The sequence below is a fragment of the Pantherophis guttatus genome, chromosome 3, assembly GCF_059756535.1.
Source record: "Pantherophis guttatus breed Tessera chromosome 3, ASM5975653v1, whole genome shotgun sequence".
Lineage (NCBI taxonomy): Eukaryota > Metazoa > Chordata > Lepidosauria > Squamata > Colubridae > Pantherophis > Pantherophis guttatus.
Genome location: NC_142065.1, coordinates 126,210,686 through 126,236,114, shown reverse-complemented (window position 1 = coordinate 126,236,114; position 25,429 = coordinate 126,210,686). Strand labels below are relative to the sequence as shown.

Genomic DNA, 25,429 nt, shown 5'->3' with positions numbered 1-25,429 from the left:
CAAGGACTTCCGCTGCTCTTGGAGAGAAGAACAGCCGGCTGCGCTCGGCAATAGCCGAGGAACCGTCTGAGAAGTTCGGAACCTCGGCCTTTATTTGGGCAAGTGTGGTTTTATGAGACAACCCGATAAACTCCCTTTCCCCTATTTGTCGCCTCCAAATTCTTCCCAAGCAGCCTCGCAGCTGCCCACCCATGGTTAACCCTCGTCGAGTAGCGGCTTGTAGGGCCTGCCGTTGTCACTGCTTTGCAAGAGAACCTCTGCCGAAATCCTGTCAGCTGGAAAAGTCCTTGGATTCGGCCAGGCTTTTGCCGGGCCCACTTCGTGTGAAAGCGGGGAACACTTCGGTCACAGTCCAAAAATTCAGAAGTCGCATTTATTTCACGAGGAAATGTAAGCTCTGAAATGGTGGGTGGGGGGGAGAGGAGTGCCCCTGAACTGCAGTCCTTAACAAGGGACCAAGTCCCGTTCCGTTCAATGGGAGGCTTTTATTTTTCAACAAATAGGCATATGATCTTCTTCGGCTGGATGGCGTCTTCCGTCTAGGCGGGTCACCCCTTTCAGACACTTTCAAATTTTGTCCCAGCTCGTTGCCTTCGCCTGCTCCTTTGCACCTTAATCCAGGCCTTCCTTCTTCCTCCGTCGGTTGATGGGGCGCCTTGTCTTAAAAATAAATAAAATAAATAAGCGTTTCAACCAATAGGTTGGTAGCCCCACTTGCTCTCCTTTTTAAAGGAGGCTATTCGGAAATTAAATTCTACGATTTCAGAAAGATATTCTGTGTGAGAGGGAGGGAGGGAGGGAGAGAGAGAGAGAGAGAGTGAGAGAGAGAATACCATTTGAAAGAAAAGGTAGAAAAGGAAACTTTATGCAGCTCCAACTAACTTTGTGTCACAAAACCCACAAAAGAAAAATCCTGAATACGATCCAGAATTCAGAGTGGCGGTGGCTTTTTCTGACATTCTGCCTATTTCGGGAAGGAATAGAAGGGGGGGGGGCTTCAGCTTCTTTATGGCTGAAGTCCAGATTTTCGCGGCTTTCTCAAAATCGATTTCATGTTGCACTTTTATACCTGCTTACCTAGAAGAAAAGCGCTACTTCATAAAAGAGATGGGTAGGTTGCAAAACTGCTCTGCAAAGTGTAGAGGGTATATACCCTTCTACGGAGGGCTTCAAAGTCTTATGGAAGCCTGTGTCATTGAATGGGGGAGGGGGAGATATGTTTCTCCCCAAAGTGTGTGTGTGTGTGTGTGTGTGTGTACTTAATGGAAGGAATGGAAAAAGGAAGGTGTCATAGGGGCAGTATCATATAAAGGCCAGTTTGAGATCCACAGGTAAAACTTGAACAAACGGGGTGGTTGCAATGTCAGAGAGAGAGAGAGAGAGACCTTGGGCCTTGGAACTACAAATGAAACAAGAACTCAGCATCAGCGGCTGCACAGAGTAGAAGGGAGGGCTAACTTCTACTTAGAGCTAGGCAAGTAGCAAGCGTCTAGCTCTTTTCCCCCTTTTTGTCTGAGGTTTTGCGAAAATCCAATACCTATTTGCCACCGTTGCCTTTTCTTCCTCCTCTCTCTTCCCCTCCCTTCCTGCTCGTCCCTCACCTTCACTCGACTGTTACTCGGAAAAGTTGTCGGGGGTGGCTGGGTGGGAAGGGTGAACCCTTCCCTTCTTCCACCTTGAAGCTTCCTTTTTAAAACAGGATCACTCCCCACGGCTCCAGTGATGCCTGTCCTGAATTAGGTGGCCACCTAACTTAAGGGTCATCAAGCCAAATTCTTCCCGAGGGATCAAACCGATCTGTATGACTTGAATGATTTCTGCAGGGAAGGAAGGAAGGAAGGAAGGAAGGAAGGAAGGAAGGAAGGAAGGAAGGAAGGAAGGAAGGAAGGAAGGAAGGAAATTCTTTTGGAACTTTGGAACCTGAGTGGTTCCAAATCATAGTTACAAGTTCCAGTGATTTGAGTTAGAAGAACTTCATAGTTGGCTGGATTGTGATCCAAATCTTTTATTTTATCCCCCACCCCCTTGGACTTTGGCAATGGGGAGATGAATAAGAAGCAAGATGCCACCAGACTCCTAAGAAGAAAGCTTGAACAGAGGAACAAATTAAGAAGTATTAAGCATGAATCCAGTGAAGTCGGTAAACCATTGCTGACTTTTACACAATGCAACAACTGCAGATTCGTGGTTGAGTGTGTAGTCAGTTCAGTGTAGGTGCATGATGCACACGTTTAAGCCTAGATTTGTTTATTGCATTCATACTTTACTATTTAGATACACAGGTCCAGGTCATTTCAATTTTTTAAAAAGCAAGATATGGGGAAGACTTGAGGTCAAGTTCTAATTCAAGTAGAAAAAAATAATCTGGGCCTGAAGTAGAAGCAGAAGAAAAAAACCTAACACCTGAAATATGAATTAATCCAAAGAAGCAGGATAATAGTCAACATTCATATATTTCTGTTTCTTGCCTTCCTGTAGTTAGTGGGGCTAAAAGTGATTTAAGTGACTTTCAAGAATTGCAAAGAAGTAAACCCGATGGAAGGCTACTTCTGCTTTAGCGGGTATTGTAAAGGCTATTACTTTATGGTTGTAAACTTGTATAGGTTACAACCACGTTGGTAACATATTTTTAGCCCAAAAGGCCACGGAGAAGTAATCTGATTTCTGATGTCCCATGAAGGAAGCTTCCTTGAAGACTACTAAGCCTGATTGTGTGGTGCGCCGTCTACCTTCAGCAGAGTTTGGAAAGCCACACGGAACGAGCCCCCTGGATCGGATTCAGCGAGAATTACTAGCTGTAAAACCTTCAGACGGTCGGGACTTGCACCATCTCTTCCTCGGTTTGGAAACGGGGTGGTCTCGCTTCTCTTGATGCTGGTTGGCGGGAATTAGGCACCCCATGACGAGCTGTCCAGGAGGACGGGCGGAGCCCCTGCGGTCTCTGCTACCTTGCCCAGGAGATACAAAGGCGCCTTCCACTCCACCCGTGGGCAGGACCTCCGCGGCCTGGCTTTAGGGCCCGAACGAGAATGGCAGAGACCTAGAAGAAGGCAACGGATGGAAACCGGAGAGCAGAGAAGCGATGCCAAGGCCACGCCACGGTCGTACAAAAGGCAACAAATTGTGCACCGCTAGGCGGCAATTTCTTAAAACGAAGAAAACGGTGCGCTCCCCGCGCCTGCCTTTTTTTTTTCCCCGGAGATTTCAGAAAGCAACAAAAAGATTCCCTCTTCAAAACTGGCGGGCTTCCATCTTTACTCCCATACAAGAACGCGGGGATCTTTTAAAAGTTTATTTTGCTGCAAAGGCAGATGAGGGAGAGAAGAGAGTCTTACATTTTTCGCCGTACAGTAGTCACTTGTTTAGTATTGCAGGGAAGAGGTTTCTGGGAAGAGCAGCTGGGAGGTTTAATTCTGTGTTTGCGGTTACTGCTTCGATTATAGACTATCCAAACAAAAATGAAAGTCAGTGGAAAGTAAACGGCAGCTCCACCCTCCAAAAAGTCTAACTTCCTCACTGGCCCATTCGCTTTCAGCCGACTCTGAGCCGAATTGCAAGGAGTCAGTGTAAGCGGTGGAAAAAAAACCCGACCCCGTTTTTGTTTTGTTTTGTTTTGTTCTGAAGGGGACACACTAAGGCTGGAAAACAGCGAAACCCCAATGTTGGACAGCTGTAAAATCGTGTAGACAGGTTGTCATACAGCAACGGGGGCTTTAAATACGCACGCACGCACACCCCGCACCGCACAGCAGCTGCGCGCAAGCACGCATACACACTCACTCACTCACACACACACACACACACACACCAGGGCGAAGTGGTCCTGGCAGGATTGTTAAACCACGTGCTCCGCGGAGGGGGGAACGAGGTCGGGTAGGCGGTGCTTGGAGCTCAAGTGGGTGCCAATCAAAGCATCAACTTCAAATTGTATCTGAAAGATCAGCCGAGGACCTTAGGGCAGGCGCATCAGTCGGAGCTCAATTGTTGATCAGATCACATCTAAGGGATTTAGGAGCGCAGACGAGCCGAGATTTGAGGGAAGACGCCCCACCGAGTTTACCCACACGCACTGCGGCCGCCGCCGCCTCCTCTTCCTCCTCCTCCTCCTCCTCCTCCTTCCACCACCACCACCTCCTCCTCCCCCTCCTCCCCTCTTCCACATGCAAATTCTCCGATCCGTCTGAGCGGGAGAGACGGGACTGATCGCAGACCCAAAAAGAAAACGAACTCGGACGGGGCTTCTCTCTGCCTGCCCTGCCTGCCGCCCAAACCAGTCAGGAGAACCCGGCCTGGCCGCCTCTCCGCTCTCCGCCTGCTGCCCGCTTCTCTCCGCCGCCGACTCCTGGCTCGCTCTTGCCCCGTCGGCGGTGCGTCCGGTCCCTCCCTGCCCGCGCGCCCGGGATGTCCTTCCCGCAGCTGGGCTACCCGCAGTACCTGAGCGCCAGCCAGGCCGTCTACGGCGGCAGCGACCGCCCGGGGGTGCTGGCCGCCGCCGCCGCCGCCGCAGCAGCCGCCGCCGCCGCCTCAGGCCGTCCAGGAGGTGCTGAGCTGAGCAGCGGCTCCACCGCCGCCGTCACCTCAGTCCTGGGCATGTACGCCGCCGCCGCCGCCGCCGGACCTTACAGCACGGCCAACTACAGCGCCTTCCTACCCTACACCGCCGACCTGACCCTCTTCTCGCAGATGGTGAGTCGGGCCTCGATCTGAAGAGGAGCGGGGGGCGGGGGCGGGGGGGGCGCGACCCGGAGCTCGGGAAAGTTCGCGAGCGGCCCCCAACTCTTTGGGGCGACTTTGGCAAGCGAAGGTCACCCCCCCCCTCGTCCGTTTGCTTTGGTCACGCTCCTCCGCTGTCCAGTCGGGGCTCCTTCCTGCACTTTCCTTCCTCGTCTGGTCTGGCGGCGGATCTTCGGAGCATCCCCGGGCCAATTTTCGGCTCCGCTTTGACAGATCCATCCGGAACGGCAAAAACTCTTTCGATCCGGGGCGCCCTTCTTGGGCTTCTCCGCCTTGCCGGTGCTGTTGGAACTTCGAAGATTTCCTTGATTTGTGGCCGGGAAAGCGCTGCTAGAATCAGAGACGCGCTAGCCGCGAGATCGCAGGGCCCCCTAAACATCTCCGAAGAAAATCGGGCCGGGCTTCCCTCTCCCCTCCCTTCGTCCCTTCCCGCGCCGCTGCCTTTCCCAGGTCTTGTCCTAATTTCATAAAATTACTCTCGCTTTTCATTCGAAATGAAGGCATTGACTTGCAGTATTAATTCGAGTCCTCATTTAACCAGGGTTACAAATCCCTTTGAATCCCTCCCCCTGTTCAAAATGGCACATTTATGACGATATATCTGGAATTCAATTTAAATGAAATTAGCTGCTTATTGTTCTTGCTCTTTGTTTTAGGATGTTTTCCAAAAAAACGGAATTTCTCTTTTAGGTTTATTGTTTCACATTTTTGTGATTCGCACTTAAATGCTAACAGATATTAAACAATTATATGTATACCCTTGTCCTTTATAGATTTGTTGTCCCTTATTATGCTTGTGGTGTTTAAGGGTTATTTAAATTGAGCATAAAAGAAGTAAATATATTTAGCAAGGTAATGTCATACCTTACTTTGACAAAAATAACCACTGAAAAATGAACTACATTTTTTGTAAAAATAAAAAATCCTTTAAAAAGCATCTTTATTCAACTCTATACAGCAGGCAGCGGCTGAAAAAGACTATCTATTTTCACTTACTGTCCACCAGTAAATGATAAGTAGAAGCAGTAATGATTTTCAAGTGGCTACTTCAAAAGAATTCCCAACAGGGGAATACAGAATTTATCATTTCGACAACCAGAACAAAAATAGCTCAGTGAGATAAGGGAATATAGTGAGTAGGCTCGAATAGAGTTATTATTAAAAATTACATTTTGCTTTTTCATAGAGTGTATGTCTCTATTTCCTTTTTACAATTGCTTTTGCAAACCTGCTTCAGAAAAATCAATGTCTTTGCAAAGGAATCTTTGGCTTTTCCACTCGGATGATTTTTAAACATTTTTAAAAGCTTGATCTTTTATTTAAAACACACACACAGAGAGAGAGAGAGAGAGAGAGAGGGTGGGGGGAGAGGGAGGACGAGAACTTTGACACTGATAGGAAGCAAAGGGGAATAAAAAGTATTGTTTCTCCTCAGAGTACACTTGATTCCTAGAAACCAGAGCCTAGGCTTGAACAGGTTCCCCCCCCTGAAGCTTGAGGAATAGTCATAAAATAATGTGTGTTCGTGTGCACTTGCTTAAATGTGCAATTGGTGGTAATAATGAGGCCTAATGAGGTTGTTGGAAGATGAAATGTTATATACCAAAGGCTTGATGGGCTAATTTGATTTCCCTGCTTTACTGCTGATAATATATTGATTGAAAATAAATCACTTTCACTAAAGACGTTCAAAGTTGAGGGAGGGGATGTTTTGTTCCATGTAGATGAAATAATTTCTGAGAAATAACTATGTGAATGTAGAAAGAGTGCCCCTCTGTATGCACTATTTTTATGCTGCTAAAGGCATGGAGTGACTGAAATGGAGGGACAAAGACATCCTATTGTAAGCCAAAATCTTATATCCAATTTCCTGTGAGTAAGCCCCTTGAACTCTGGAAATTACTTGTGAGTAGGCATGTCATATCATCCTGCTAAGCCCCTATGAGAGATTTATGCGCTTGCTTAATTTTTTTTCTCTGCCAAAATTAGTATGACTTCCTTGTGTTTAACTCTGGCGGGATTGATTTGTGCCTTATCATTGTCCTTCTGTGGTAGAGCAAAAGGGAGATTCAGCACAACTCCATTCTCTTCCCTATCTCTCTTTAAACTGCTGCCAGGGCTGAGCAAGAATCTGCCTGGCCGTCTGTTGCACTGGACATGCCCCAGCAGCCTATGATGATGCCCTGATATTATCTTTCTCGATCTGGGTCGGCACTCTTTTCAGGATGTCTGCTTATTTTTAATAGCACAATAAATATTGCTTCCTGATTTGATGGAGACTGAAGGGAGGGAGGAAGAGATGGGACATCTTTCCTATTCTTTTTATCTGAAAGAAAAATAATTTGGAAAAGCTTTGCTGAAGAGACTGGGGAGAGCTTGTGGAAAGGAAATAATTGAATAACTTCCTCATTCTCTCCCCCCCCCACTTCTCTGAATGTCTTCCAGGGTTCCCAGTATGAACTGAAGGACAATCCTGGAGTCCACCCTGCTACTTTTGCTGCTCACACCACACCTGGTTATTATCCTTATGGGCAATTCCAGTATGGGGACCCAGGAAGACCTAAGAATGCCACCCGAGAGAGCACCAGCACCTTAAAAGCCTGGCTGAATGAGCACCGCAAGAATCCCTACCCAACCAAGGGTGAGAAGATCATGTTGGCCATCATCACTAAAATGACCCTCACACAGGTCTCCACCTGGTTTGCTAATGCCAGGAGGAGGCTGAAGAAGGAGAACAAGGTCACCTGGGGATCCCGGAGCAAAGATCAAGATGATGGCAATCTCTTCGGAAGTGACAATGAGGGGGACCCTGAGAAAAATGAAGACGATGAAGAGATTGACCTGGAGAGTATTGACATTGACAAAATTGATGAGAATGATGGAGAGCAGAGTAATGAGGAAGAGGAAGAGAAAGTTGAGCTCTTGAGGCAAAGGAGAGAAGATGTCCATTTGGAGAAAAACAAGATCTTGCCAATACCAAGCACTGAAGGACTTAAACCCAAGGAAACCTTGCCATTGGGCAAGGAGGCCTCAGACAACCCTACTAGGATCTTGAGCCCCAGCAGACAAAACCCCCTGCAAGGCCCAATGCACAACAAGCCCAAGATCTGGTCTTTGGCAGAGACTGCAACCAGTCCAGATGGGGCCCTCAGCAAGCCAGCTCCTCCTTCACCTCCTGCCCAAGTGAACCACACTTCCACCCAGCTCCAGCATCCAGCTTTCCTTCCCAGCCATGGACTTTACACCTGCCAGATTGGCAAGTTTCACAACTGGACAAATGGGGCATTTCTCACCCAAAGCTCCTTGCTAAATGTGAGGTCCTTTTTGGGAGTTAGCCACCACCAAGCTGCCCATCACAACCATCACCTTCAAGCCCAGCAGCAACCTTCAGTGTTAACAGCACTCAGTACTGAAAAGCCTTCTGAGAGGACCAGCCCCAAACACATAGGTAATGTTTGAAACAAGCAGATAAAAAGGCTTCTTGCAAGTGGATTGGTGTGAACCTTTCAAGGTAGTCCAGACCAGGAAACCAGAAGCAAGAATACTAGTACTACCTTCATTATAAGTTTACAGAACCCTCCTCCCCCTCCCCTGCCTTTATGTGCCAGAGAATTGGGGAGTGTCGATTTTGAGAAGCTTTCCCCCCACCCAATTCTTGCTTTGGACTCAGATTTCTCTTTTCAGACTGGTACAGGCTGCAACTCTTCTTCCTGTCTCTCAAGGTTATTTTCACAGCCCATTTACATTGGAGATAAGTCCCACTGAACTAGTATTCAGCCACCTCCATGCTGTAATTTTTGGCCTCTCCCCCATGGTCACTTTTGAATAGAGCCATAACTTGTAGATTGTCCTATGACAGGGAAGCTGCCATGCACAGCCCAAGTGGATTTTAAAAAAGAGGGGGGAGGGGGGGTTAGAAAACTGCAATAGTCCAAATTATTTTGTATTAACAGGACTATGAAGTCTTTTGGACTTCTGAAAAACATGAAGTGTGGATAAAAAATATTGAGCTGGCTTTGCAGGGGGAAAATGGTGAGACCTGTCAAAAACCAAAACTTTCCATTTCTCTTCTAGTATTAAAATTACTGATAAAAGTATTAGCTTAACTTAAAAAATTGTATCTCATTGTAATATTGCAAAAATAAGGCAATGTTATTCTCTTCACACAGCTGGTGGGGAAGTGATACATTTTGGTTAAAGTCACTGGGAAATTTCCTGGCAGACACAAAATTTGAATTGGGTTTTTAGATTCAAATATTAGTCATTCACACAATAGGCTATATGCTTTTTTTTTTTAAGGTGAAATCTATCTTATCTATCTTTGGCTCTATGTGCCCATGTAAGTAAATTTTGCTAAAGTTCTTTTCTTTTCCTTTTTTTCTTTTTTTTTTCTTTTACAGAAAGAGAAAATGTAGCAAGAACCGACTCTCCGCCTCAGCAGTTAAAATCTCCCTTTCAGCCTGTCCGGGACAAGTGAGTTCTTGTTCAGTGAAATTTACTTAAAGGAAAGAAAGTGCTTGGATAATACAGACTAATCCAAGCACACCCTCATTATCATAAATCAAAGCAACAATCAAGCAATTCAGTAAAGCTTTTCAAAGTGGTATAAACTTACAAACTATATACTTTCGCCTGGAAGTTGTGTGTGTGTGTGTTTAAAAACTGACTTCCCCCACCACCAATGTCACATTGCATTTCTAGTGTGTGTGTGTGTGTGTCTGTGTGTGTGTGTGTGAGTGCATCCTTTTTTTAAAAAAAAAATGTAGTCTGTTCCCTAATGCAGATGGGCGAGAAGTAGCTGAGCTTTCACTGATAGATGGTTCTGTCTTTTCTTCCCAACAGCTCTTTGACTCAGCAAGAGGGAACATCGTGAATTTTAACAACTCTCCCTTCTGCTTGATTAAATGTTTTTTGGGTTTTTGTTTTGTTTTTATTTTTTATTTTTATTTTTGATGGAAAAGGAAATTTCACAGACTGGTCTAAAGAACAAAACAAAAATGGAAATGATTTAAATGATTCCCACCAATCTCCTTTTGCAATAAGGTAGTACCAATTCATTTAAAAAAAAAAATCCAGCTCCTTAACTGGACTCTTCCGGTTTTCACTATTCCATTTTAAGAAAGTGTAATTCTAACTTTGATTGGGTAAATTGTTTTTGCTAAAGGTTTCTCATGTGATTGTGTTATTCTGTATATAAAGTGGTTTCAAATTGTAAATAGCGCCACAGCAAAAACTTGTCTAAATCATATATTTTTGCCTAATAAACAAAAATGAAATTATGACTTTGCCCTGCATAAGTGACTTTTGGTTTTGCATATGGAAAACTCAAGGCTTTTATTGTTTTCCATCCAATATTAGTAGGGCTTTAAGCATTAATCTGTTTAGTTGATAGATTAATTGACTAAAGCTTGGGTGACTAATTATGAATATAACAGAACTGGCACATTTTAAGTAATTAGCCACGTGGCTAAAAAAATATTTAACAAAGGTGTTTTTTTTCTTTCTAAAAATTTTGCACCTACATTATTTTTAGCTATTTTAAATTTCCAAATGTACTTCAAAATTATATTGGTTCTGGAATATTAGTAGTATGCAAGTTGAATTGATTTAAGTTTAATCAATAAGTAATTATTGTACTGCCTAGTCTACTCAGACGTAAATCCTATTGAACTAAATGAATGTCACCCTCAGGTGCTATATTTAGAACTGCAATCCTGGGTTAAAATGGCAGTTGATGGATAAATTATTTAAACTCTACATGGTCAACATTAAATACTTATGACAATTTCCACAGCAAATGGCACCTCAGAGTAACTCACATTGTGTACTTTTTCATGATTGTGAGCTTTCTCACTTAAATCAAAGTATGCTTTATTTGAGGGGGTGCATATGGCCCTTGCTTGGAAACAACCTGCAAATGTGTTGCTTTTTTTTTTTTTTTGTGCTAGATAAATTAATTCTTCCTTGATAGGGGGAAAGGCTGCTGTATAATTCTTTTCTTATCCAAGCACCAGGTTCAATACTACAGAGGCCTCTATACGGGTATTAAGTGGCTCTCTGTGTTGAGTTGGCTGCAGAACTAGTTTACTCCAAGGTTGAGCAGTGAGATAGGAAAACAAGAGGTGGAGAAAATAAAACTGGGGTGTCAAGTTTGAGTTTTGAGATGGAGAAGTGTCTTTGGAAGTCTCCCTCCCCTTGTGGAATTTTAGCTTGCAATCTTTGTAGCAAAAGAAAAAAGGGACTGTAAATCATTGGCCTTCTTAACAAGGAAAGGAATGAGAGGAAGAAGCAAGTTCCCCTAAACTTGGCTAATCTCCCAAAGATTAGCCCTTGAAAAAGGTGCAATATTTTTCCAGAAGCTCCAACCTCTCTCTCTCTCCAGACCCCCTCCCCCCCCGTTTTCTCTTTTTCCTAAATGAGAATGCTAAATGAGCATTGAGGTGCTAATCAGATACCAGATGGTTGTTGACGGTGGAAAATGGAAAGAAGCAGCTGGGAAAGTCATTAAAAAATCATGCTGGAGACAGCCTATCCGAACTGTGCCATCCTCGGAGCAGGACTTGTCGGAAATCAGAACGAGATTTGAAATCAAATATTAATAAATTCCCCATCAAGGGTGACAATATTGATCTGGGTTTTCTTCCGTTTTCCCCTTGCATGGGAGAGCACTGCATGCAAAAAAAAGAAAAGAAAGAAATTTTCCTCCCTATGAGAAAATTTGTTAGTGGTTTATGGATCCCCTTCTTTCCTTCCATCCTTCCCTCTAGCAAAAAAGAAAAAGGGGTGGGTGAGTGGAAGGGAAGCATGGATGGATCTTTGTAGCGGGAGAAACGAAATACACGGTGGGCTTTTTCTCTGCCGTTCGGGATTTGCACCTAGGAGGCGGTTGGAGATCGGGAGCGAGTGTGCGTGTCCTTAAAAACCAGCCGAAGTTTTTAACTTCCCGTGGCCGTAATTTTTCAGAAACTGAACTTCAATTAGCCCTATTTCCAAGACAGTCTAATCGTAACCGAGTACTTTACTTAGGAAGTCAGGCTTCTGAATAGGGTGTGTGGGTGCAGCAGGTTTACCCACCTCACAGGGACTGCTTTCTTGGGTGTAAGAGCCCCTGCGTGCAACAAGGCGCACTTCCTAGTAAACTGGCTAAGAAGCGCAGCCTGTGGTGTGCTTGAAGCAGGGTGCGATCCCGGCAGCAAGCGGTGGCATTTATTTTTCCAGATAGTTAAGGGCAGGAAGTCTGCAAAACACAAGTTCCTCTGCTCTTGAACTGCAGGCAGCTGTTTTTGTCAGAGAGAGAGAGAGAGAGAAAGAGCAAGAGAGATTCGTCCTAAATTCGTCCTAAATTCACGTTAAACAGAAGGGCAATCTCTACAGTTTGTCTGTCTCTCGGTCCGCCCGTCCATCCTTTTCTCTCACACGCATTTCTAAATTTCGTTCCCTTCTCTCTCTCAAAATCTCTAGCAATTGAAGGCTTTGAAGTACGAGTGTTACGAAAGAACGCGGGGGAGAAATATAACTATTTCTAAAACACAAGAAACAGGGAGGTAGCCGCGAGAAAATTTCCAGTCTGCCCGGGATTGAGCGAATCCGGCGAAGAATCTGCCTGCTCGCTGGGTCTCCTCCCTCTCGCTCAGCAAGTGAGATTCGCTCTCCTCAAGCACGAGCAACTCTTTCGCTTAACGACTAGCGTCTCAAATCGGACATTGCTCACTCCCCGAAGAAAGCAGTCCGAGCAGCAGGGATCTTGGGGTCCCGCTGCGAAGCCGTAGATAGAAAGGGGGATAGTTTGCTCCGCGGGTGAAAGCAAAAGTGCATTCCGGACAAGAGCTCTGGGCACGCGCACAGGCGCGCGCTCCTTCACCTAAGTACTCGAGACTCGGGACATGAAGGAAGCTCTGAAGCAGCCGATCTCCTTAGCAAAGCTCGCAGCGCCCTCTATAGACCCGAAGCGGAATCATGTTCTTCCTTCCCTAGGTCCTGGGAAAATAGGAAAAGGAAAGCCGCCACTTGCTCTAATTTAAACGTTGTCTCGCATTATTAACGTCCCTCGCCTTGCCCAACAACCTTCAAGCGACACAGATCCGTAAAAGAAAAACTTTCGCCCCCTTTCGAGCTCTCGACCCCGGGGGAAGACCTGCTCGCATCTCTTTGTATGAAATGTGGGAAGGGTTCCTCAGCTTCACTAAATTCAAATTCAGCCTTGAAATACATGCAAGTCAACAGCAGGTTCTTTTAGGCCCCCTCCCGTTCAGGCTGAGCCTGTGCTGAACAGAACGGCCTGCACTGCAAAAGGGAGACGCTTTAAAACATGTTCCATTGATTTCAAAGGCGAAGGGAGCGAGGTAGTTTGATCTTTTGTAGGTTCCTTAGAAGTAAACCCCACTGAGTTCAGGATGGCTGCCTTCTCCGCCCCTGTTCAAAGGGCTGCGTCGCAAGTTCTGAAATACATCGATCTGAGGTTTAGAAGGTCTATACGTTACCTCAAGAGTCATTCCGATTACTCTGCAAGGTTATTATAAGGTCAGAAGCGGGTGACAGTGGTTGCAACTACCGGTAGTCTGTATACTGTATGGAGAGTTGCAGAAGATCAAGCTTCCCCCCACTCCTTCTCTTGGGGAAGGAGTCTTCTATCGGAAAATATTGCAGGCAGACCCTTGGGTTTTAGAATGTAGGAAATGCAAAACTATGGTGTTCTTTTTTTTAAAAAAATGTTTAGTTATGAAATCATCCCTGGCAGAAGAGAGGCGTATACAAAGCTGTGTTTGTCATTACCCTCCGTCGTGTTTTCTCAATCCAAGTGCTGTTACAGTCTCAGTTATTCCAGTGGAAACGATTTCAGCGCGTGCGTAAAATTCTCCTCAATCTCGGGACTCGCAACGCTTGCGCATTATGGCTCCCCCGGAGTCGAGTCCCTCCCAGGCAGGGCAACAACTTCCCAATTTTCCGGCTCCATTTGTAGCCCGCTCAATCGGGCTGGGCAACGGCGTCGTAAAACGCGAGAACGGCCTGCGCGGGAAACCCAGCGGCCTCGTCCGAGGCGCTCCTGTCTTCAAGAGCGGCGGCGGCGGCGGCGGCCGACGCAGGAATGTGTTCCCCAGCGATGGAGAATCCCCAGGATTCCTCGGCCCCGGTCAGTGTTCTCGCTGTGTCGGGGAACCGTCTCGGCCTTCCACTAGCTCTAGAGTGGGGAAGGAGCCCGGCTGCCCTCCCCTAACGCTTCCTCCTCCTGAAATCGGGCGGCGGAGCAAAACGCCGTACGGTTTGCTTCAAATAGGTGCAGTCCTGCTCTCCCGCTTCCTGCCGGGAGAAGTTCTCGGCTTCTTTTGAGTTGCTCTTTTCTTTCAAAAGCCAGCAGGGAAAAAGGAAGAGCAAATGCGGCCCGCCCGGGTACTGGAAAAAAAAGCGGGCTGCAGCGTCCTCTACCGCGGAGAACGTCAGACCCGAGTCCCGCAGGCAGAAGCCTCTCCCGGAGCACGCCTGAGCTCCCTCTTCCCTGACAGAGGGCTCCTCAGCCCGGCCAGGAGAGCCAGCCAGTGGGGAAGGCCCTGTCTGAAGAGAGAACCTGGTTACTTGGCCTGGCCTGGCCGGCCCCATTTAGTGCTGTTGGGTCACACCTTCCAATCCGGGAGGGAAGAGGGGGTGGGAGATGGTCCTGGACATCTGGAGGGCTCAGGGTTGGGGAAGGTTGGTGCAGAACAACGCGGCGCTATTAAGAGTGCTTTGACTCGAAGTAAAAACTGCCGCCGACGTTACTTAGGAACGAACAACTAAATCTTAAATCTGCGGCAGATTTAAGCGGAAATAGTATTTTGGGATTTAATAGCCTTCTTGTCGTCGCCGAATGTGGGTAGCAGGAAGTGTAGCCCTTAGATTTCGTACGCAACGCTTTGTAGAAAACCTCAGGCAAGGAAGCTGGGCAACCTCAGCGGCCCTTTGCTCTTGCCATGATTAAACTCGCTAGTCCTCAGTCCGAGGCGCCCCAGGAATGCTAGACTACATACCCCATGAGTCGCGGACAGCATGGCTTTGCTGAGAGGGAAGTAGGGAAGTGCTCGTCCCACTCACTCTGGCAGGTACCTGTTTAAAGGAAAGCCGGCGAGAAAGGTGGGAAGCTGAAAGGGCAAGGCTGGGAAGAGAAGAGGCAACCCGAAGCCTCGCCTGTCGCGTCGAGAAGACGCGTTGAGCCGGCAAGCGGTGCTTGAGGAGCCCAGTGAAACGGGTCTCTTCTTCCGCGGCTGCCCTGCTCTCCTAATATCCCCTTTTCCTTTTAATTGAACTTTATGCGATCGATCTTTACCAGCGCCAAGCCATTTGTTTTTGTCGGTTAGAAAAGAGCGACGCGCTTAATCCTCGCTTTCCAGAAAAGGAGGGCGCTTTTTTTCCGGTTCGGCCTCTATTCGCGACGTTTTTATTTGCCGGGACAGCTGCTGCCTTTCGTTGATTTATGGTTCAAGTGGGGGGGGGGAGATGTCCGGCTACCTCGGACAAGGCCCAGGCGCGCCTTCGCCATCCGCCCAAATTCGCTCTCGTCCCGCTCTCTGGCCCTTAAAGGAGTCCAAACCTCCTCCTGCCTTTGCACGGGTAGGAGTGGGGTTGGAGAGTAATCAAGTCTGAGAAATTCGAGCCTCTGCGCTTGTTGCGAATGGAGTCCCATTTAAGTTCCGCGATCTTACTGCCGGACAAATGGATCTAGTATTTTTAGCTTGGAGAACCAGTCGAATCTCTCTGTGTGAGTGACTGTGTCAGAGAATAGTATTTGTTTTATTTTTTCCTATGGCGCGCCGGTCCATTGGCTCCCAAGCACATTTATCTCTCCCCAGTGCCAGGCAATATGGAGAATTCATATGCACGTCTCTCTTTTAGTGGGCTGACACTGATTAATGTAATATGCACCCCCCCTGGCTCCAGAAACAGATCCGGCCTATGAATCATGCGCTATAAAGTTTCAATCGTCCTTGTTGGATGAGAGACTGCTACAAAGACAGTGGGCAAGGGGTGGAGGGAAGCGGGGGACATGGAGAGGGAAGAGAAGAGAGAAAGAAAAATGGGCCTTGTTCTTCCAGGCTTCCATTCTTAAAAAGAAGAGGTTCCCCATTTGGAGGAGACCTTAGTCACCAACTCTGCAGGTTTCTGCCCACTCTGTAGAAAAGGGAAAGAAGCCCATCTGGTTAGCTTAAAATCCACCAGCTTTTGGATTTCCAGCAAATGTTTCTCAGAAGTTGGTATACAGCTATCTCTTGTCCCAATTCCTGCAATTAAGGTATGCTGCATTTGAATATGGAGGCTCCATATGATGTAGCTGTGATGACTAATGGATCATGACAGTTCTCTGCTCTCCCAATTTTAAAGTTAAGGAAAAGATGGGGTGGGGGCAGCGAACCACAGACAGGATGATATGCTGGATGTAAGTTACTAAGATATGTTGTGTGAATAATTCTTTTCCTGTTCTTGTCCCCATTGAAGTTCATTGAGTAACCCCTTCATCCACTCCTGGGTCCCACCATGATACAATAGAATCATAGGGTAGGAAATATGCTTGGAAGTCTTCTAGTCCAACCTCTTGCCCAGTGCAGGAATCCTCATACCATTCTGTCCAGTCATTTCTCTCCATAAACAGCCTTCTGAGTTGATTTAGGTGAATGTGATGGCTCCAAACTCACTTTGGAAGTGAAGCTGAACATTATAGCCAGTTCACCACTCTGGCTCTTGTGGGAAAGGACGGTATGTTTGTCCTTTATTACCTTTGTTTAGTTTTATAATTTGAATATTTGGAGAACTCATATCCAGTTCCCTAGCTAATGTTGCTATTTATTCATTTGATTTTTGATGCCACCTGACTCCCAACCAGGTGGCAGTAATACAGGCTTATAAGAATTGTTCTTGCACAACTGGGGAGCCACAGATTGCTCCCCACAGGGTTGATCTTGTGAGTTGTTGAGTTAAAGGGCTGATGCTATATAGTTGATTCTGTTCTTTCTTTCCTACTCTGTATGCTTAATTTTCTCTCCTGTAATGTTGCCAGTGATGACTGGGAACTCTGGGGGCTATAGTATAAGGCACCTGGAGCACATCTGTTTGGGAAAGGGTGATTTAGGTTCTAACTTTTATGTCAAGCCTCCCAAATGCATCCACTTCCAGAGCAGGAGCATCTTTCTTTTGCTAAAGGCTACTTGTCCTCATTCCAGCCATACTAGGCTTAAATCCCCCTCCCCAGTCAGTGGTGAAATCCAAATTTTTTTTACTACCAGTTCTGTGGGCATGGCTTGGTGGGCATGGTGTGGCTTGGTGGGCATGGCTTGGTGGGCATGGCAGGGGAAGGATACTGCAAAATCTCCATTCCCACCCCACTGGGGCCAGTCAGAGGTGGTATTTGCCGGTTCTCCGAACTGCTCAAAATTTCCGCTACTGGTTCTCCAGAACCTGTCAGAACCTGCTAGATTTCACCCCTGCCCCCCAGTATTATTTTAGCTCACATACAATTGCATTTTGAGATTACAGGTCCTTGTTGAGTGACCACAGTTGCGTTTGGCAACTCAGTCATTAAGAAAAACCACAACTTTGCTTCTGATATTACCAGTTTTCACTTGCTTTACAGGGCTACAAAGATTGTAAATGCAAGGATTGGTCACAAAGTTAACTGTTGCGACTACCAGCAGTCACTACATGACACACTAGCTAAATGAGGATTATTTAGGATTATACAAGTGGTTACTATCAGACCAGTCTGGATTTTTGGTTTTGGAGGGTGTACATTCTTTTTGTGTCATAGAAAGCTGAACTCAGTGATCATCCCTTTATCAGAAAGAATGCTATAAATAATCAACATTTATTACATGCTTAATCTTTAATAATTTTAATTTTTAATGCTGTATATGTATATGTATATGTATATGTATATGTATATGTATATGTACAGTAAATACCGGTATATAAAAATAGGACACAGAAAAGACATTCTTACATGGCCCTTGTCTGCAACATACAAATCTCAACTTGGAGTTGCAGTTCTCATATGAAGAACATGCAACTCTGAATTAGTTCTTTCCATAGTCAGAGTAGTGGGAGAGTTAGAAACAAGAATTAAAGGACTCTTCCTGATACCATGTTTTTATGCATCAAGAGAGAAATGTGTGTGTATGTGTGTATGTGCATGTTTGGAGGGAGAGACAGATGGAAGTCCACATTTTTCTATCCTCTGCCTTCAAACTCAAGCATTGAAAAAGGCATGGAAGCTTCCTGCTATTATTGCATTTTTAGCAGTAAAATAGTAGAAGAGAATTCACAGAGTTTTTCCAAAGTCTGATAACATCAAGTAACTTTGCATAGATTGCAATCAGGTTGTATCAGTTTATTAGATTTTTTTTCCACTTACATGAATGTTTTGTTCATATACGATAGAGAGTTTGACTATTAATCCCATTCAGTTTCAGATGACAGCCACACCTATAGAATAAAGGAGATCTGTATGATTTGCTACTCAAACGTACATATCTTTTTTTTTCACTCAAGGTAGATTCTTTTTAATAATAATAGTATCCAAATGTATTTGCAGTGACATCTTCAACTTTATAGGAAAAATGTTTGACAATCTTGATTTTGTTGAGTAAAATAAGTCCGATGGGTTGGATAATTTTTAATAATTCCTACTTAATCATGCTTTTTATTTAGTGTAGATCTTGCTTAAAACCATGAGAATAAATCTGATTCAATTTAACATACACTTAAACTTCCAAATCTCACTTCATTTATTGAATTACAAATCCTCCTTCTCTCTGCGCGTGGGCCTTATCTATGTGATGAAAAGTATCGTTTTGCAGGCTGTACTTTTCTATTTGTATGCTCAATTGCCCATTTTCTCATTTGAGAAATTAGACTTATTTCTACCTATGAATATGAATAAATGCATAACTACAATCTTATTTATTTAAACATACCTATCACAGGATTACTGCTCCATTGATTCTTTTATTTTTACATAAACATTTGTGTCTCTATCTCTGTGCACTCAAAAAGCACAATAAAAATAGTAAAAGGTGAATTTTCTCTGCTCAATATTTTACTGTTTGCCACTTACATGGGAAGTAGTGATTCCCATGAATGTTAATGACTAAGATTTATTGAAAGTTTTGATTTCAGATTAATTAATGCCATGTAAATGTGAGACACACTTCACCTTTCAGGGCAGCTGAGTTGTCACAAGTTTACCCAAGTCAATTCCTCTTTAGCAACCACGATGGAAGAAAACTTGGATTTTTTTTTTTTTTGCTTGATATATTTCCAATGTATTATGGCAGGATTTATGTTTAACTACATCATAATGACTGTAATATTGACCACATAAATAATAAGTTGATTTTAATTCTAAACTGCCAAAATCAACTGTTTGGGTTCAATATGTCTGAAGTGGGTTTTGACTGCTTCACTGCTTTCTGTCCACTTTTGATTATTTTATTTATATACTGCCATAATCAAAATTGACCCTTGACCACTCCTAGTGATTCCATTAATTCTGTTATGAACACAGAAATCAGCAAAATAACTCTGAAACTAAACATATTTTTCTACCTACCAGTAGAAAGTGCCTTCTTTTAAAACTACCAGTTCAACTGTGCCTTCTTTTAAAACAAAACAAAATCCAAACTGTGTGTTTTTTATTTTTAAGAACCCTTTAGAAGCGCCAAATTCAGCCTATTTTTATGAGGAGTATTTTGGGGGTGAAAATTCTGTAATCTTATTTTTTTAAAAAGTCCCGATGATTTACTTTTGAGTAGACATTTTGTATAATTGGATTTTATCAAGTAAAGTATCAAGCCAAAATACAGCTTCCTTCTGTTCCATTCTTGGTTCTACTCCCAAATTTTAGCAGGACCCATGCTAAGTAAAATCCTTGTATGTCTTATTGATCAAGAAGATTAGAGATATGCCTGATATCGAAGGGACATTTAATTGAGCAAAGTGATACACAGACTAAACTTCTCAGGGTAGATATGATACATTAAAAATAATGATAAGGAATTGGTAATGAGGTGGATGGTCATTCCATAACCATCTATCAAATTTTCCTTATATTGGCTCTTCTGCAGGGAATTAAACCTGTTTGTTTGAAATCACGGACCCTGGATATTCTGCTTCCTGAACTGGAGAAAAAATGGCATTATTTTCCCATCTGTAGAAGCCCATCTTATTGGAAGCTGAATCTTAACTTTGACACCAGTAATGGAGCATCCTCCTCCTCCACCATATCAGAAGCCACAACAGCTCTCCAGTAGAAGAACCAGGAGTGTGTGTGAGGCTACCGTTGCCTTATTCTACATACTGGAAGTGTTAGCCCTGCTTTTAATACAGAGTCAATTATAATTGTATCAGGGTGGATAAAAATCAATGATTTTTTTTAAAAAATAAAAAAAATCAGATTTTTTTTATTTAAATCGGATTTTTTTGATTTTTATCGAATTTATTTTAATAAAAAACTTTTGGGGTAAAAATCTATCGTAAGATAGTTTTCTATTTAAGATACATAAATAATTTAGTTTATTCAGCATGAAATGGAGCTTAGTTATGTAGCAGGAGGCTGTATATTCTGCAACACTGGGACTATCGGTGAGTCAACAGTGGGTCAGGAGTAGCAGAGATGACAGTTGCTCTTTAAAAATTATGATTTAAATCGAGTTGATTTAAATCAAGCCTTTTTACTAGTGATTTAAATCATGATTTAAATTGTGATTTAAATCAATTCGATTTAAATCAAATCCACCCTGAATTGTATCAATGTTTTGTACTGCAAATTAGCATTACATTGACAGGGGACTCTTCTGAGGTGCCAAAATACTGTACCATATAAACTTTGCTGCTTCCACTGATCTCATAAGCCAGCAGTCATATGATCATATTGATTGGTGGCTCCATGGCTTTATTTTCCTCCTAGGCGGGCTAGGGCTATCAGAGCAGCAAATTTTGTCAAATCTTTGAAAAGTTCTGGCTTAAATTTGATGCAAGTGGCTGGGTTGTTTTTGCACAGGTGCATTCTGAACTTGAGTTTTTACACTCTTCTGCAATAGTGCTAAACCCATATCCAAAATTAGTGTGATGACTAACTGATTTCAGTCAGTCATCAGTATCTTTTATAACTCATCCCTACAGAACACATGGGCAGAACAGAATTGATAATTGGGCTTCTTTGCACATGGTTTAGTGCTATTCCAAAAAGTTCTAAACCTGTGTCCAAAATTGTCCTGAGCTAACAAGTTATTGAGTCCATAAGCAGAGGGAGTTCTGGCTTGCTCACTTCACCTTCATACCTATCCCCAATGCTATAGCTACTGTTCCAGCTAATTTATTTCAGGGATTAGCAGGTATGCATGGATAAGCCAATTTAAAAAACAAAACAAAACCCTGGACTTTCCCACTGTTCAAAACACAAGAGCTTTGGAAGAGAGTGCTCAAGGCTGAGAGAGGAGGGTGTGTGCCCACATTAGCCTGAAGTGGCCAATAGGTGCCAGACTTTGAGTCACCTGACTACAATGCTGAACAGATTGGTTGGTGAACCATGTCAGAATTCACCCACAGCCAAAGTCCCATAAGTTTTAGGGGCAAAACACCACTTTAATTTAGAATAGCTAAGGACAAGCTGCCTCAGATATCAGTTGGGGATGAGATGAAAACATGAGTACATGGCCAAAAAAAAAAAAAAAAAAACCCCACCCTTCCCTGCATTTATTCATTTCCCCAGTGTAAAGTATGTATTGGTTCACATGTTTTTCTTCCCTCCTATCTTTCCGGCTGCCATTTTCCTAAGGCCCTCTGACTTAGATTGTAAGCTGTTTGCAAGCAAGGACCTGATGGGGCTTCCCATTTAACTCTGTAAAGCACCATATTCCTAGTGATGTAATATAAACACTAAGCAGACTACAGGGTGAGGCGGCTAGCCCTGAAACTCAATTCCAAGGCTCAGCCTTCAGGAGCAGCAGCACAGCTAAAGCCCAGGCTTAAAGGCTTGTTCTCAGAAACAGGCTTAAAACATTAAATACATTTGAGCAGTGTGTGTGTGGAGGGGGGCGGTTATGTGAAAGAGAAAAACAGAAGCATTTTAAATAAAGGTGCTAGCTGTGGGGCATGTTAACCAGTTCACACAGTGAAGTGATTAACATGTTTATGAATCAAATTAATCACACATTAACTCTCTGGCTCAGTGCAAGTGAATGCCAGGAATGGAAGGCAGGCAGGCATTTTCTCCCTCTGACACTCTAAACAACATGGTTTGATGTAGGTTAATGGTTAGGCTTACATTTTTCTGGGGGTGGGGAGAGTGAAAGTGAATGAAGACACTGCTGTCCCCACCAGGTTTGGTTTGTTTTCATTTTTTGTGCCTGGGTCTTGAAAGTTGCTTGACATAAAAATTAGAAGCTCCATCAAAGGGGTGAAGGCTGAAAGAGAAGGAGAAGGAGATATTTCTGGAGAGGGGGGAAAAACACAGGTCAGAGAGGAAGGAAGAAACATCATCCTGAAATATCTAAAGTAAATTTCATTTGATCAAATTAATAGTTGGGAAGAGTTTATTTCTTTAAAAAGATTTTGTATCATAGTTTCTGCACAACCATAAGATGGTAAAAAGAGCTTTCCCACCTCCAACATTTTACCACATTACAATTCTGTGAGGTAGATTGGCCTGAGAGAAAGTAATAAGCCCTTCATGAGTGAGTTTCCATGACTGAGGGTTTGAACTTGGGCATTTAGTTCAACATCTTACCTATTAAATTGCTAAGATGTATATCATTTGTTTTCTCTTTGATGACTTAGGACAACAAAGAAGCTGTAATTGGGGTATTCTACTCACTGTCCCACCCTCATTATTCCATATGGTTGCCCACCACCACTAGTGATAGTGCCCATCACTAATTATTATGGAGGCAATGACTCTCCTAAGCTTATTCAAGGTGCAGGGCAAAAAATGTAAGCTTTTAAGCAAGCAATAATTCAGTTAAAGCTGTATAGATAAATGAAGGGGAAAGCAGCAAGAGCTGCTATTTTTGTTTATTAGATTTATATCCTACCTTTTACATAGAAGCTCAATGTGGTATATCTAACATCCGTGCTTACTATTTTCCCCATCACAAAACTCTGTGAAGAAAATAGGTGAAGGAATGTCACTCCATGAGCTTCAGTGATTGATGGTAGATTCTTTCTCCCAGTGCCAACAATTTAACCACCACACCACATTGGCTCCAAAGTTTCACATTCAGCTTCAAGTCGTTAAGAGAACTTTGCCTATTTTAATATTAGGAATTAGGAAGAAAGGGCTGTGTTCAGGCATTAGTCATTAAATTAACTCCTGTGTATAAAAGCATTTCTCTTTGTAATAATAAATGGAGATAAATGGGATGATTATGTCCTGTGCCTTCTTATAGACACCAGCATGCGTGCTGATTCTGAATCCAGAATGCTGAGGTAAATGAATGCTTAGTCTGATGTAACAAAGCAGTTGTTTTGTTCTTAACTCATGATGGTTCACCAACATGTAAATCATCACTTGTATTCTTGAATCAAAATGCAGTGAATATACTGGATAGTTTTCAACTAAATGGATGAAGTCTGAGCTGAAACACAGGGTGTTTGCAGAGCCAATTTCAGCTGGTATGAAGATGCTATCTGAGGTGTGTAATCTGTTAATGGCTCTGTAATGAATTGATAGTGACATTGGGCGATGGGAAAACATTCTCCGTAGCTATTCATCTGCGATGCCTCCTTCACACTTACAAGTCACCCCTTGATGTCAGTGATGAAGGTACATGTCTGTGAACCCAGCCCTTAGTTTTTCTGATTACCGTATTCTAGGCCATAAGCTGCAAGTCGAGAACTTCTCCATTGTTAAAAAAAAAATTCTGCCATGTCTGATAATCAAATGTAATTTCTTCCTGTCTCTCTGTGTCTATGTGTTTTCTATTCTCTTGCCATCACAGTTTTTGGGTCTATTCCAATGGGCTGCACAAAAGAAAGCCAAGGCATCTGAAGTGTCACTCCACAGCTGTGGCAAAGGAGCGGTATTTCCATTTTGTTGATGCTCCGAGCACATGTGTGTAGCAGAAGGTGATATCAAAGGAGCCGTTTCCCCTCAGTTCTGCACATTATTTTTTCACTGCTGTGGCGAATTTTTCTGAGCTCCATGAACCAATAAAACAAGAGCCCCTGTTTGAGTTGATATATTAATATTTGCTGAGGATTTGCAAGGTCGGGGCGAAATGTCAGCAGATTGCTGGGGCAGGACTGTGGGGAATAATTAAACAAATCTCCCAGCACTTCAGCCTCCTGAACATCTTTATTAATCTTTTGGAAACAGTAACGCTGAAACAATTTCTGCTTTCACAACCATAAGCAAAGAGTCAGGAGAAGTTGCCTTAATCAATTCCTTGGATTGGCGATGTTTGCTTACTGACAGTTTCTTGGCCCCCTCCTTGGCAGATGCTCGTGAGCCAGGAAGGCTGTCCTGGGTGAATTAACCGCAAGCTGCTGGGATTCTCACCTCAAATCCAGCTCCAGGAAAAGCAGAGAAGTACTGAGAATGAATTTTGAGACAGGACTGTAAGGATGGGAGGGAAAGGCAGTTTAACCTCTGAGCACACAAACGGGCTGGGGGCTGGATCTTGGCATTCAAACCAGGGGCCAGGCCTGAACTTTGGTAAGCCTTCCAGTATATCTGGCATTCCCTTCTGACTTTAGTTAATGTGGGTTCATCTTGCCATGTTGTGATTGTCACTTTTCTCCAGGCTTTACTTTCATTTACAAGAAAAACAGAGCATCCGGTCCTTTTTATTACAGAAATGGGATGGGGGGGGGGGGGAGAAATAGCCAGAGAGTATTGGCCCTGATTTTCCTGGAAGAAGTCAATTGGTTTCTGGCTTTTAAGCATTCCAGCTAAAATGGAGAGCAAAAGCCGTGGTATGACTGACAAGTCCTTAAACACTTGGCACTTTAGAAATCATTAAAATTAAATGTTCTTTTATACAAACCCTTTAATAAATTACATCCTCATAGCTGTTACACTACTTGTATTTATGCCTTTACTGATTCACATTACAAAATTATGGCCCCTCTCCAACATATCCTTGCCACTGCCATTCTGTCTATATCATGCCTGCCTGAAGAAGATCTCAAAAGAGCATCTAGATTTTCTTCCTCTGGTATTGGACATATTAAACTGATGGAGCAATTATGCATAGAGCCTTTATGTCAAAATCTTCTCAGTTCTCAATTCAGCTTTGAGGCCTCCTTCAGCTTCCAGCACACCTCCCCTCAGCTTCCCATATGTCATGGTGGTTCCAGAGATTCGCCTCATCAGGGGAGAGAACACCCTTTTGCTTATTTATTTATTTATTTATTTATTTTAATATGGTGTTGGAGAGTGTCAAGGAGTCTTGGGGGAAGAAATTGGGTATTTTTTTCCCCAAGGTAAGTTCTTGTGTTAAGTCTAGTGGAGTTTTAATGCAAGTATTTTACCCTTTAGCTGCTTAAAAAAAAGACATGCCAAATCCTATTACTGAAAACCATCATTTTACTACCAAAAGGATGCAAAGAATCTCATTTTCAATAGAGATCAGCTCAATGTGCATACATTTTTTGTTTATTTAGCTATTTATTAAATTTCTAAAATATCTAACTTGACATACAATTCTGGATGGTGAAAAACAAATGTAAACAAGCA

General features: G+C 43.6%; 1 protein-coding gene and 2 long non-coding RNA genes across 4 annotated transcripts; 1 reads left to right on the top strand and 2 right to left on the bottom strand.

Moving 5' to 3' along the window:
- Positions 1-465: 465 nt before the first annotated feature.
- On the bottom strand, positions 466-2,827 carry LOC148114820 (uncharacterized). The gene is made up of 2 exons (XR_015733232.1): positions 2,730-2,827; positions 466-660 (listed from the first exon to the last, which is right to left on the bottom strand). It is a non-coding gene; the product is annotated as an uncharacterized LOC148114820 (long non-coding RNA).
- Positions 2,828-3,933: 1,106 nt separating this feature from the next.
- IRX1 (iroquois homeobox 1) lies at positions 3,934-24,026 on the top strand. 2 transcript variants are annotated; one of them, XM_034411807.3, is made up of 4 exons: positions 3,934-4,686; positions 7,180-8,182; positions 9,135-9,207; positions 9,577-10,013. In XM_034411807.3, exons 1-4 carry the CDS (start codon positions 4,402-4,404, stop codon positions 9,605-9,607), a joined length of 1,392 nt encoding a protein of 463 aa, XP_034267698.2. In that variant the 5' UTR covers positions 3,934-4,401; the 3' UTR covers positions 9,608-10,013. The 2 variants fall into 2 exon arrangements, with proteins under 2 accessions (XP_034267698.2, XP_087746349.1); XM_087890223.1 differs by lacking the exon at positions 9,577-10,013 and adding an exon at positions 19,818-24,026 and having other exon boundaries at positions 3,956-4,686.
- LOC117662396 (uncharacterized) lies at positions 18,068-22,874 on the bottom strand. The gene is made up of 3 exons (XR_004590373.2): positions 22,785-22,874; positions 22,019-22,184; positions 18,068-18,177 (listed from the first exon to the last, which is right to left on the bottom strand). It is a non-coding gene; the product is annotated as an uncharacterized LOC117662396 (long non-coding RNA).
- Positions 24,027-25,429: the final 1,403 nt, after the last annotated feature.

Bases quoted from the DNA above. Each gene is read 5' to 3' on its own strand.
- IRX1 (XM_034411807.3), top strand. From the start codon at position 4,402: ATGTCCTTCCCGCAGCTGGGCTACCCGCAGTACCTGAGCGCCAGCCAG. The intron at 4,687-7,179 runs GTGAGTCGGGCC...AATGTCTTCCAG, and splicing joins TGACCCTCTTCTCGCAGATG to GGTTCCCAGTATGAACTGAA. The intron at 9,208-9,576 runs GTGAGTTCTTGT...TCTTCCCAACAG, and splicing joins TTTCAGCCTGTCCGGGACAA to CTCTTTGACTCAGCAAGAGG.